This window comes from Phoenix dactylifera, chromosome 13 (assembly GCF_009389715.1).
Source record: "Phoenix dactylifera cultivar Barhee BC4 chromosome 13, palm_55x_up_171113_PBpolish2nd_filt_p, whole genome shotgun sequence".
Taxonomy (NCBI): domain Eukaryota; kingdom Viridiplantae; phylum Streptophyta; class Magnoliopsida; order Arecales; family Arecaceae; genus Phoenix; species Phoenix dactylifera.
The window spans coordinates 11,968,641-11,983,289 of NC_052404.1; the positions used below are offsets into that span (position 1 = coordinate 11,968,641).

The window sequence follows — 14,649 nt, forward strand, 5'->3', positions numbered from 1 at the left end:
ACTAACCTTCGAGAGAAAAGAAAGGGACTGTCAGACGAACCATATTAATATTAATAAACAAAACAACAACACCAGCCACCACCAGAAAGCGGCGAACTAACTAATAACGACTAAACAACCAACGGGCGTCCAAGCTAAGTTGCCCGGGCCCGCTAATAACTGAATCCTCGCAGCAGTAAATCTGAGAACTACATTGTAAATATATATATATATATCTAAAATGTTGCACCCAATATATTTATGTAAGAACTCAATCATCACGCTACAATACCCCTACCTCATGTCCACCATCCTATGTTTTTACTCAGACCGTGAGTTCGCCATGAGTTCGCATGGTGTGGATAGTCTCTTTATGCGGAAACCATAAAATAAAAGGATTGGAAGACAAAAATCTAAAATTGCTGCTACAAAGGGTAGGAAAAACAAATATTTGCAATGGTGGCATCCAAGCAACTCCTTAAGCATAATAAGAGTTATCGACTGCAATACAGATACATGAAACCACCATTAAAACAATGCCGAATATTAAAACTACATGCCCAGATGCATTGCCAGATATAGGAAAGGGGGGCTTGCATGTAACCCAAATACCTCATTCGGCAGCCATATTACCATACTGCCAGGGGTTGAATTCAATGGAGGTCATGTCAACCTCCTCAAGGGAATCGGAACTGTCAACATTAAGCCTGTGTTCGCTATATTTATCATTATACTCATACACCTCCAGGTCACCCCAAGGAGTGGGAGTGATTTCACCAGTCATGTTGAACCATCTTGGGGTAAACTGGGGCCCCTTGACCTCTCGATGTCTTTTTTCGGCTCTCTGCCGCTCCTCCAGACTGGAAAAGACAAAGAATAAACAACATAATTCAACTATAAGGTGGAAAACATCTAGACAATCTAAACAAATATGATCTTTCTTTGACACTTTCAAAAAACAAATATTGAGATATTCGAGCTGAAAAATGCATGTATTCACAAGGTATCAACTGTCTTTTTTTTCCTTCTTTTTTGTTCAAAGGTAACAAGTTATCGACTATGTCAAGAACCACAACTTCCTTGTTTGACTTGCATATGCAAAAATGATTTAATTGACAGCCTTGGTGCAGCAGCGAGGTGCTCCATCGTGACCTAGAGATCGCAAATTTGAACCACAGAAACAACCTCTAGACATGAGGTAAGACTGCATACTTCTAACTTTACCTAGACCCTACAATGGCAAAGTCTCGTGCACCGGACCACCCTTTTATGCAAAATGATTTAATTCTGCTATCACCTTAATTGCTGACTAATTATACAAACTCACCTGCTCTTTTCCGTACCAGATTTAGACATGTCACCTTTCTCAAGAGCATATCTATCGGGCCGCAACCTAGAGTCTGATGCCAGCAACTTTTTCGGCGCCGTGTCAAAGCTGTTTATTTTATGAGCAAAATATGTATACTGATATTTATCATTCACTGGTGTGGCAGCAACTCTCCAGACCTGGACAAATAAAAATATTAAAGTTTTCATGAATGGATCCAATAAGTTCATATACCAGCACAATGAAATGCAATATCCACAACCAAATGTGAGAATGCGATGAAAAAAATTATACTACCAGTAGCAACGATAACATTATGTATCATTGTCATAGTAAATCAGTAATTAAATTTGTTGAACACCAAAGTATAATTGACAAAAGATTGACAGAAAATTTTGCAACAAACCTTCATACACAAGATTTAGGAACATGGTATGGACTTGGTAGTATGCTCAAGTCATAATGACGTGCTATATGGAACCAGAATCAGTGCATCCATGATGCTCCAACAGGATTTTAGATAGAATATCCAACCACCTCAATATCGGACCTTGGAGGTTTTATTCTCTCGTCAAAAAGAAACCTTCAAGTTCCACAAATGCTATGTCAGAAAGACCGGTAAAACCTCCATATAGAGGTCCAAGAGTCAAACGATGGCTGCAAATTTCAGCATGATTGTGAATTTCGTGTCATTGGCATGCTTATCCATATGATAAGATGCATTGTAAGGTTTTGATTCATTAGAGACCTATATGAAGTTCCGTGCAAGTGTTCTAGTCACACCTCTTGACTTTGATGTACAAATTATAGACGTAAGCAATGTATGCAAATAGATAGAGCAAACTATATCTCAACCGTAGAATGGCATAGATACAGGCATGACAATCATAGATAGTAAATCGACATGGTAATATGTAAAATGAACCTCCTTAAGTTCAGTGCCTGGTAAGGGCTCCCCTTCATGATCACAAGGCTGACAACTCATTGACTCACTCCATTTCCCGGTCATTAATATCTTGGGTTCTTCTTCTGCATCATATACATATCCATCCACTTCATATCGGCCAGCCCTGCCACCATTGGCAGTATACAATGAGAGACAAGATTTAATCCATAAGGGGATAGCAAATACAATGCAAGCGATACTTTCAAACAACCACTAGATCAAATTCGACAATTTAATTTTATTATGAGATCTGGTGTCACAAAAAATAGTATGCATAAATGATGTCCCATCAGTAAAGGCCAAGAAACAGTGTGATATGCATCTCCATGTATATTCTAAATCACCAATCATCTTTCTGTTACTTTGCCTTTTATCACTGTGCAAGAGTTTACAGTCTTAGTCATGCAAATGCTACAAATCAAATAAGAACCTCAAAAAACATTGAATGAAACGAGGCTAGGAGGGCATACCCAAACCAGCCACATGGTTGAAAATAAAGCACAACTTTATCCCCTGTAGTCAAATTTGTCATAACCATCTCCCCAGGTGAATCGACCCATGTACGTCCAAATATAAGGTTATTAACCTTTGTGGGAGGGGGCACCAAATCCAGGACAACACCAGCTTTTTTCAGAGTCACCCTTGTCCTGCAGCAGCAAACAAAATCCTTACTATTTCATCTTTCACGAATATGCCAACTATGTAAAGCTACAGCGATGATATGATCTTAAAGATGTAACTGACACCAACACCTTTCAATAGAATAGAGATTTATCATGAAAGTCAATTATACAAGATCATTAATGCCAACAAAACCAAGGAATGCTAGAGATGGCCTTCACACTTTAGTTCTGCATAAGCAGCTCACCTTCCAACTGGATAGACTTCCAGCGAATTTCCTAAGAACTTAGTTTTCAATTTAGAAGAAATGTCATAAATAAAATGCTCATTCTCAGCATGAGCTGCACTCATTGGAGGATGGTGACTGACCTGGAAAGAAAACAGGTATGATGATTACATTATTGAGGGAATAACATGAGGGAGGGCAACCAGTACTGTACAGCATCACTACCACACTATATTAAACAAATAATGGGACAACATATATTGCAGTTTCCACTGAAAGATCTAGTTTTCTTCAGATGGTAAATGGGGAAAAAAACTAACCTGCTCTGCAATAAATTTAATTCCACCGTGATTGACCATTTCATAAGTCTCTCCTAGGATGGGATTGAAAGGCTTCCAAGTTCGCTGGAAGGCAAAGTAGACAGATACTGCCCATGAAGCTGCAAAAGGATGTCATTACACGATATGACCAAAGCACGTAAGAGATACACAAATGCAGAGAGATACTTACAAGTATACACCAACCGCATGTAAGGATCCTCACATTCATCTGCCAGATCTAATAGGTGACAGTACTCCATTAACTGTGACAAGCATTGCAGATATTAAATTATGTACATTATTAGCAGCATCAAAATAGTCCTACGATACATTTGAGACAAAAATGCAGAATGAAGTATCCATGTATGATTAGAGAGGCTACTGTATAAGAGCATTCTATTAGACCTTATCCTTTTAGAGAGAGATTCTTTTCAATTCCATATACACAAGTTACAAGAAGCATGCTAGTCCAATAAGCTTGTTGTTCTGTGAGTGTTAGACATTTATCAAGACTTGGGTCCTTAGGAACTCTTTGGATTTCTAGTTTCCAAAACAGATATGTCTAATCAATATTACATATGGAAAACACCCCAGTATGGATTGTCTTCACTGCACTGCTATGCTTGTTTTCAATTTCAATATCAATATACAAAATAACAAACCTCCAGGTACAGAAAGAAATATATTTTTATTTCCTTAAACCGTATAAGATATTTCCCCATCCCCGCCTGAATATATGTTATCCTTTAGGTATTAGTAACTTATCATGGACAGTTGCGATAACCATTTTAAATCTTAGCTTCGTAGACTATACCAGTTTTGACACTATTGATCTCCTATCCTGTGCACTTCCTAAGCTTATGATGTAACTGTATGGTTCTTACACCAATACTACACCATTGTGGATAATAGAGAACAATGTTCTGATACACTTTAGTTTTTATTAATAATTCTATATTATGAAACAGTACTTAAAATTCTCATTGATCTTTGCAATTAGTGCCTTGATGGGTAGGATAACTTTTTATTAATCTGCTTATATTTGTAAGATGGGCATAGATGAACTAATGAATCTTCAATATGAATCACATAAACTCGAGACCTGTACCGGTGTCTTAGAACTAACCTGTGATGCCCATGAAACATAAAATGAAAGAAGGATACCACCAGCAAATGAATTACAGACCTTGAAAGGCCTACCAACAATCTAAAAGTCACTTGTAACAACAGTTACAATACCTCTACCTTGCATGTGTCACATGAGCTTTTTCGACAACCATATCATTGTATCCAAACAACTACATCCTTTCCTCTCCTTCTGATATGACATTTTTACAGGCAACACTACATCATTGCATAGAGATCACTTGAAAGGCATGATATATCAATCATTGCATATGCAAAGAAAATTGGTGTTAAAATAAAATTAAAGTATGAATCATTACGATAATAAATAATCCTTGCCAGGTAGTTTATCTTAAGCTTAAAGCACACTGCTTGTAATTATTTTAATCATGCTCTGGTTGGCACCAGAAATAGAATTACATTAAATATAAACATATTTAGTAACCGAAAGAAAAGAATTTGTAATTCTGCATGTAAAGAGAGAGAGAAGATTCAAAGCATATGCCTCCCACAGCTAAAACAATATGTTCCTGGACAAAAACAATTACTAGTTCGGATGCAGGATTGCAAGGATCCATTGTTTGAGGGTAGAAGCAAACATACCCTGTGAGACTAAATAAGGACCCTAATGAACATTGCCAATACTCAAAAGGTATCAATCACACCAACCTCTGCCATTTTCTGAAGCATTGTCATTGGTTCGAAAATAATAACTGGAAGTGTCACCAGTGAAGTAACATCTGATCCTATATATTTGTGCATCATCTGCCAGTAGCTATCTCGATCCTGCAAAGCAATATAGGTCATAAACGCAAAAGCAAAAAGCATGAACAAACATAATATGTTCTGCAAAAGAAAAAACACAATAAAAAGGAAACTTGACATAATTCATGAATTCTATGCATACATACATACATATATGTGTGTGCACATATATGCCTGTGTACATATGTGTGCGTGTATAAATATATATGTATGGGTATATGCATATAGATGTATGTTAAACATTTAAATATCAGAATAACAATCCATGCTTTAAACAGCCACATGTCAATAGTTACCCACAAGAAGGTGTGTGAAATTAGTTTTTCTTAGAGAAAATCTCTCCACATGTTAAACATTTAGATATCAGGATAACAATCCATGCTTTAAACAGCCACATGTCAATAGTTACCCACAAGAAGCTTGTCAAATCCATGCCTAATAATCATATTTATAGGTAGGCGATCTTTTTTCCCTGGTTTGCTCGAGCAATTAGTTGGTTTCCTTCAGAAAAAAGAAAAAGGCTTATAATATGTAGTAGGTTTTTAATTCTCTAAAATTAATTGATCGTAAACAAGCCTCAGCCACAATTTTGGAATGATCTTTGGCATGCACAACCGATACAATAAAAGATAATGCTCCTAAAAAATCACGATGCAAAATTTCAAGCATGCCAAACTTGTTTTATACATCAAAATCAAATTCCAAAGTGAAAGGCATACTGGACAATAAAGATATATAATAATAACTACATGAAACAAGGTGCACAAGCAAGTAATTTGACCCTCGTGCTGATCATAGACAAAAATCTAATCCCTAGGTTTATATCTAGCATCATAATTCATTCACATCTATGAATTACTGGAAATGTGAAGAGATGTAGTCTGCTTACAATAGAAAGTATCTTCGTGCTGCATAGCTTCTCAGGTTAAATTTGTTCATCCATCAATTAGATAGATACTTTGTCAATCTCATGACTGGAGGCCTATTAACAATCACCAAGCGGGATATATTTGTTTTTTGGGTAAGCGTGATCTATTTGATAAATTTTAGATAGTAAAAACAGAAGTATTGAGAATCATGCAGATGACAATAATGGTATCTCTTATGTTTAATCCCATAATGTAGCACTTTCAACATCTATTGTGACTTTATCATTTGCAACCTTTTGCATAACATTATTAAATGCAAAGGAAATAAGCACAAGTTAACATTATCCCATCATACTTAAAGTTTATTAGAGCAAATATAAGCTTCATCAAATTATGCAATCGATCATTTGAAATAAACTAAACAGAATTGCATCAGGAGAAATGTTACAGCAGTTAAACAAAGCAACACCTCCTGCTTCCATCTTCCTCTTTGAGCTTCAGCCTCTGCATCCTCTGTGCCCCCTTCAGGATTGATTACTTCAAGTCCTTCATAACCCAATAACCTGAAAGGAAAATATACCAGCTAATTTAGTATTTTGCATTAAACAACATGTGTGATTGGTACTTACCGGCAACACAAACATCCTGGTTACAATAGAGATAAGTCAACATTGATAGTTTCAAAAAATAACAACATGAAAAGCACAGACTGCAAAAAAGAACCATGCCCAACATATCCTAAGCATACTATACATGTACAGAAGGGCTGCAAGTACAAGGAGATCCTCTATGTTATCATACATACAGAAGGAATGTTGAAAACTTGTCTTCCACAAGAAACTGCGTCAAATCATTCAAAAACCAATTAAAAACATAACAGAAGCTGTTATAAAAGTTTTAGTTGAAATTAAACCCGGAACTGTGGAACAAAATATCACAGATTTAGAATTTTGACATAATTGTGGTGAGATGTTGTGAGGCACATGTGAAACTGCAAAAGTCTAAAATTTAACTTTGTAAAAGTAGCATAGTCTTGTCATATTCTCTCTTCACGTAGACCAGAAGTATTCTTCAATCACCAATTCGATAATTAGTTTCTCATAGCATGAGAATCAGTTACATTACCATTAAAGTTGGCGTTCAATCCAACTAGTACTTTAACAGCTCCATCTCCTACCTCAAATTGCTTACCAGGAATTTACCACAACTTGTAGAAGGCTGACCTTTGATGGAACACAGAATCATACCTTAAGCCCCATAAACAATAGATAGGACATGCACTATAAAAAGTTAGTAAAGCAAAGGCAATCTTGCACAGATAAGATGCCAATAGCTAAAGACACAGTGAAAGATAAAAAAACAAATACCTAACAATTACATAATTATTAACAAAACTTTAGAAACTTCACACAACTAGGAAGTCCATACTGAAACAGGTATTGATGTCAAAAACAGCAAGATGTGCAGATGTATCCATTGGCTAATTGATAAAAAGGAATTATTGATGACCACCCATGATAGAAATCTTGGGAGTCAAAGTATTGTACAAGGCATATTGTGTTCTATTAAAAAGGTTGGGCCCAGAAAGTGAGAAGAAAATCTAGCAATTATGAATGAGGCAGCAGAGGAATTAATGTGTATATCATATTAAGGTCCTATGGTAATGAGGATTTTAGCTAAAAATAGTAAGAAAATATTATGAAAGCAAGGGATAACAGAGAAGAAATTTATGAAACAAGGATTTTATCAAAACAATTAAAATTAAAAAGATGAACCATATACATATGACATTTTGCTAAAGTGTATAAAGGTCATGTAAATGAGAATATAATGTATCACCAAAATAGTAATAGCATAGTCATTAACTTATTCAATGAGATTCTCACACAAGTAAAATACTACAGATACAACTGATCATCCTTGTCCTAAAATTTTTTGGACAATTGAAAAGGTAAATTAACTTTGAAGTCATTTACTTAAATAAGGGTGAATTTGTAGATTGCTTTAGAGGCAAATAAGTTAAATAAGAGGAGGGAAAATCAAGTCATGGGTGGGAATAGGAAAAAAATGGTTACAAGACGAGATCTAATTCGGAATATGTCCTGAAGGCAACATAGGATCCATATAATCCATTCTAATCTAATGGAGCTAGTTAGTTGCATGTTTAGTACTTACATCCACTCAATTACTAGAACCTTGCATGTGCAATGCACATGAGAGGCTGCACCCTGAGGGATTTTGAGTTGCGCACTGAGGGCTTGCGGCATCATTCTCTCTCATAAGAACAAGGAATGTGCAGGGGCTTTTTTTGGAAATAACAAAAAAGTAAAGTTGAACTCACAAAATAGAGTTGTACCCCTGGAGTTCACATTATATATAAATAAGGATATAGCAGAATCATCCCAAAACTAAGCATCATTCCAAAACTACTTATCAGCTGAACCAAAAAACGAGAAAAAAAAATGAGTGGCTTCTTTTTGGAGGGAAAAAGAGACAATTAAAATTGATGGGTAAGAACTGTTTGAACTTTATGCACGAAAGTGCTGGCATGACATAAGCATGACGCCAAAGAATAGGATGTCGTTTTAGAGAAAACAAGAAAAGCAAGATGCTGATTGTTAGACAGTACTATTGCATATGCCTATAATGCATAGATGATTCTACTTTAAGTAGAAAAAAAAAGAAAAAAAAGAAAGAAAGAATAACGTTACCTATTACTTATGCTTGCATCTTATACATTACTCCACTGCCTCACCTCTCGGCTTACATTCTCATGCTTTGATAACAAGTTCCGATGTGAAGAGTAATAAGCATGAAATAGAAATGATTTCTTTTATTTTATACTTATATAACTAGTATAACCTACTGTATAATCTTCAGGCCAATGAAACATTGAATATAACTCCTCTCCCTATTCACCCTCCTTATTGTAATTTGTAGTTAGCATTTCCTCGGATTATTAAGTAATCTTAGTAAAGAGCAAAAACTCTCATTGGACCTATTATTATGCTGCATAGTTCAGTAAAGTTGTGAAGATATGAGAATATGTTGAGGAGTATCATGTATTCCATACCTTTCTTTGTGGTCTGGAAAGGCCTGATCTGTTCTGGCTATGTGAGCTAATGTGAATTTTGACCTTTGAGGCCTTTCTTGATTTTTTCTTCTTTGTGGTGCAACTAAAAAGTTTGATGTTAAATAAAAGCAATATTCTTAGAGACACCTACAGAAGGTTGAAATGAAAAGATAACAGTTAAAATCTCTCTTAGAGCCACACAAAGAAAGAGGCAAGAACCAAAATGTTTAAGCAAAGGACAATGAGATCCAGAAGTGCAAGCCATATTTTATTGACGAGATATAGGGAAGCAGAATCTGAGTGATTGAGTAAGATGAAAGCATATGGGAAGCACTCACCACATGCATAAAGTAACCATTATAATACAATAGTGATTGCACATTACTTGCAAGATACCAGCTCTCCTTGAATTCTGACATTCTTCTGTCTCAACACTTACAAATAAGCAACCCTAGCCACATATATTGTAGAATTAAGACTTTCCTAATCTTGAAGTGCTTATACACTACGACCAAAAGATAATTTCTGCCACAAGAGACTCTAAAACCGGACGTTAACCTATTAGCATCTACTAAGACATTAAACTTTATGTGCGAGCCAAATATTAGCGTTTAAACCAACGCCGCAAGCCCCCTTATATGAAGTAATTGTTTTTATTTATGGAGGAAAAAAAAGAACGGAGCCAATATATACATATATAGGAGTCCAATGACAGTGCCCTGCATTTTTTAGAGTGTTTGATTTTTTTTTTTTTCCTAATCCTTTTAGGTTTCACCGTTTTGCAAGTTTTGTCATCAGGTATCCAGCTTACTTACAAATTTATAATCTTACGAGTACTAGCATCGATAAGTAGAATGAAAGAATATTTACGAACACTAGAAAAGTCCAGTATCCATGGGATTATATTGTAAACAAAGAAAAGCTAATATATATAATAGAGAGATCAGTGGTTCCTTATTAAGCATGAAAAAAAAAAGCTTTCTGGAACGATTTCCAGAAAAATCAATTTAAATCCCCTAAACTGAAAATAATAAGCTCTTCTTAATCACCAAATACAGGACTCGATTGTCAAAAATCCTTAAAAATCTTGTAAAATAAGCAAATCTTGCCATTTCAAACAAAAACTAGGGTTGTTAATATAGCTTTAATCCCCATACCCACCGCAATCCAATCAGCAACAGCTCAACTAAAGATGTTTCTTGCAAAAAGAACAAAGAAATAACGGATCTAAAGAGTCCTCGTACCCATTTACCGATTTATGCACCACACTACCCCAGTTCCTGATCGCAGCAAAGAATCCACTGCTCGCCGGTTTCTCATCCCTCGAACCCATCTCCAAAACCCCGATTCAGAGGCCAGAAACTAATAGAATCCAAGAAGCGACGCTCGAAAACGATCAAATCATCCGAGGCTAACGGACCTCCGGTGCGGGAGCTCTGATCGCCCAATTCCGCCTTTCGATTAGCGTTGACAGATGAAAGACGAGATGGAAGGGGCGAAGTTATGAATCCGGCGACGAAGGCCGGCGACGATACGGAAGAAACGGGAGGAACGAGAACGGCGAATGGGCGGAGCTAACTAGTTGCTGATCCCGGGGAGACGCTTAAAAACTGACCGTCCGATGAATCGATCGATCGACTCCTGGGCGAGTTTGTGGCTGCCCAACCAACCATCTGGGTCGGGCCAAGCTCTGGCAAGTGCGGCCGATAAATGTGAGCTGTCTGATCTTACTTTGATGGTATTGATCACGGGAGACCTAATGTTGGGTGCATTGATTCGCCTATCCCTGTCTACCATGGTTAAGGAAAAGAAGCGACGGCTGATCGTTATTACCTGCAAATAATAAGATCATGTGGCTTTATGAGGTCATCTTCTGGCGAATAACATCACCTTATCTTTTACGCATCACCCCAGAATCGAGCATTCGATTTTTCGCACCACATTCGATTCACAATAGGTGACCTGACCCAATTCGCCCCTCCTAATCCCCAAGCCTGAGTCCAAGTTTGTTGTATGCATAGAATGTTACTCTGAAGAGTTTCATTGGATGATCCCAGATGCTTGCAAATAAAAAGTTGCTCAAAATAGAAATGAATTTGAAGATCTGAAGGAAATCAAGAAGAGAAAACCACGAATAGGGGTGCGAGCATATAGAAAATCCATTCTCATGTTTGGTTGAATGTTGCACTTTGTGATAGATTGTTCGCAAGATGATTTGCTTTATATAGTAGTATAAGATTAGATTATTTGTCCATGATTTGATGATGATGTTGGCGTTCCTTTCCCTTTGTTTTGATTTGCCACTCTCTACAATCGCCTTGGGTTTTGTATATAACACCTCTTATTCTTACATTTTCTCATTTTGTGTCAAGAAATCTGCCATTTGGTGACCAATGCAACAAAATTAGCAGGTTATTCGGGTCAAGCAATTTAGATTTATACGAGTAGTCTTCCAATATCTTGCTCCCATTGCACAATTCTTTAACTGGTTCCATCTGACTACTGACATGGACTAAAGCTACCAACATAAGACTTTCTTGAATCTTCATCTACCTTCACCAAGGATTAATTCGACACTGCTAGTGATGATTCAACATCTCTTTTTTCTTTGTTTTTTCATTATTTATTTTTTCATATCTAATATCTATATCTTAGATCCTCTGCTAGGGTTGGCAATGGGGTCAAGCTGGCTCGTGGCTTGTCAAGCGGGGCTAGAGGTTCATATCTGGGTCGTAAATCTAAAGCCCGAATGGATTTCAGATAATAAGGTCAGGCAAGCCCTGACCTAGCTTGATTCTAATTTAAAAGACATATTTATATATTAAATATGTGCATATACTAGATTGTTCAAGATGGTGGGAAATTCAACCAAATTTAAAATTTTAAAATTTCACGGTACCAACTTTGTATTTTGAAAGTTGAAGATGCGGGATATGTTGGTGAAGGATGAGTGTGATATGGCTCTTGAAGGCATGCAAAAGAACAAACATGATATAATGATAGATGAAGAGTTTGCCAAATTAAAAGGATAAGGTAGTGATAGCTGATCTTCATCTCGAACTTGATGAGTTGGTCCTATTAGTGTTTCTTCGATGATGACTGCCAAGGGATGGTAGGATAAGTTGAAAAGTATGTGTGCGGAAAGATCTCTGTCACTCAACATTTTTCTTTGAATCGGTTTAATATAATTATTAGCTAGTTGGCAGCAGATGAGGCCATGATCAATAATGAGAAAAAATAGCTATATTGCTTAACTTGATTCCTAATATTTGTGAGATAGTCTAATCATGAACTTCAGTCGTGCGACAACTCTTAGCATGGACTCCATGGTGTTAGTATTACTCACCGAGGAGGCTCAATAAAAAAAAATGGTCAGATGGGTTCTTCAAGTAGCATGTTGTTATTAAGAGGGAGATAACTAAAGAAAGAATATAGAAATATATGGACAAAGATCCAAGTCCAGAGATAAGACCAAAATGCAGTGTTATCACATAACGATTAGATGATATATCCACAACATACACGGAAGCAAAAGAAGGTGTTGATTCTTTAGAAGCGAATGGCGGCATCCATGCCGATGGATAATAGTGATGTTGGGTAAGTTATTATAGTTTCTGAAGGTATAGTTACTTTCATGGTGCTTGAATTTTGAATTTCAATAGTTCTTACCATATTTGCTTCAAAAGTGATTGATTTCATAGTTTGAGATTTCGCAGCAAACTCTCTCCTTGCATTGATCTTTTTTGTATTTTTTTTAGAGGAACTTTTATTAAAGATCTTGTACTCTAATAGTATGGTAGATCTCTAGCTCCCACGGAAGATGTAGTCTGGATTTTAGATGAATCACATTAATCTTGATATAGCGTGCCAATTTTATTTTTTTATTTATTTTTTATTTTTTAAAGTCAGGAACATGTTCCCCATTATTTTCTTTTATATGGCAAATGCTCTCGTTTTATAAACCCATCATGAGAGCTGTCTATGATATATTAATAAAAAGAACTTGTCAATTATGTGCTGTTTTCTACCCTTTATGTTTTATTTTTTTGATGCTATAAAAGATAATTAATGGATAACAATACAAAAGTTTTTCCCCATGATTTTTGTTGGTTTACATAAACCTTTGTATACCTTGATGATGAGTAAATAATTTATCAACAGAACTATTGTATCATGCAATAACAATAATCTAGTATTTTTTCATACCTTGAAGCTTCTTTACGCCTTTGATTTGCCAGTCATGCAAACACGATTCCTGACATGCATGGATCACAGCCATTGGACTTGTCCCGCCTACATCCAATGCCAATATTGATAAAATAATGACTGAGTTTAAATTCCCAAATCAACCTTTATTTATTAATTTTGGTAATTTAAAGAAAAAAGAGTGGATTCTTTTGAGAAAAAAATATCTTAAAAAATTTACTAAACTAATAAACCATTTAAAAATGAATGGATTTTTCAAAAAAAATAATCTAAAAAAGATGCCATCTGGCATCGTTTTTATTTTTCCTATTTTATAAATAAAAATATATATTTTCTCTAGTTTTTATAAAATTAAAAATATAAATACATTTGATATAATTATTATTTAAAATATAAATATAATAGTAATAGTGAAGATAATGATAGCAATGATGGAGGTAGCGGAGACATTGATAGTATTGGTTATAGGGGCAGCATTGGTATGGCGAAGATGACAGAGATAGCGACAATGGCGGTAGCAACATTGTGGGATACTGGCTGTGTAGTGGAAGTATAGATGATGATAGCTATGGTGCATTAGCAACAAAATGGTGATGACGGAGGTGCCAATAATATATTGAGTTAAGGACATTGATAATGGTGGGGTGGGGGTCGTAGTTACATAGGCAATTATTGTAGTAGTGATAAAGGCAACGACTACGATGATAGTGGAAGGATGGTAGTGGTGGTGGAGTTGGATGTAAGAAAAAACTTGAGTTTTTTTTAATTATTTTTCATGATAAAGAAAACAAGAATTTATTTATTTTATTTTATTAGAAATAATGGAATGATATTTTAAAAAGAAAATAAAAATAAAAGTATTGAACATTTTTTCGCGGTTTATCCAAATTTGTTTTGAAACTAAAAATAAAACTTATCAAATCATAAAATTAAGAAATATAAATAAATGATCCCGATAATGATGGTGGGAGAACTTGCAATGTGGTAGAGAAACGAAAATACTAGTGGTGGTGTGGTGGAGAAGATGGCGGCATTAGTAGTAGTTGGGGGCAGTAATGGTGGTAGCCATGTGGTGGAAGTGAGTGTGTCGATGATATGACAGAAGCGATTATGATAACGATTGTGATCGGGTAAAAATGGCAATAGTGATTGGAGCAAAGTGGGGTAACGAAAAAGATGACAATTGTGGCGG

General features: G+C 35.8%; 1 protein-coding gene across 3 annotated transcripts; it reads right to left on the reverse strand.

The window, feature by feature from the left end:
• Positions 1-427: 427 nt before the first annotated feature.
• Positions 428-10,878, reverse strand: LOC103714337 (oxysterol-binding protein-related protein 3C-like). Of its 3 annotated transcripts, none has more exons than XM_008801573.3 (10): positions 10,496-10,878; positions 6,627-6,741; positions 5,214-5,330; positions 3,610-3,682; positions 3,420-3,538; positions 3,121-3,242; positions 2,723-2,899; positions 2,232-2,376; positions 1,323-1,485; positions 428-839 (listed from the first exon to the last, which is right to left on the reverse strand). In XM_008801573.3, the coding sequence occupies exons 1-10, from the start codon at positions 10,582-10,584 to the stop codon at positions 760-762; spliced, it is 1,200 nt and encodes a 399-aa protein (XP_008799795.1). In that variant the 5' UTR covers positions 10,585-10,878; the 3' UTR covers positions 428-759. The 3 variants fall into 3 exon arrangements, with proteins under 3 accessions (XP_008799795.1, XP_008799777.1, XP_008799770.1); XM_008801555.3 differs by having other exon boundaries at positions 1,307-1,485; positions 6,648-6,741; positions 10,496-10,875; XM_008801548.3 differs by having other exon boundaries at positions 1,307-1,485; positions 10,496-10,872.
• Positions 10,879-14,649: the final 3,771 nt, after the last annotated feature.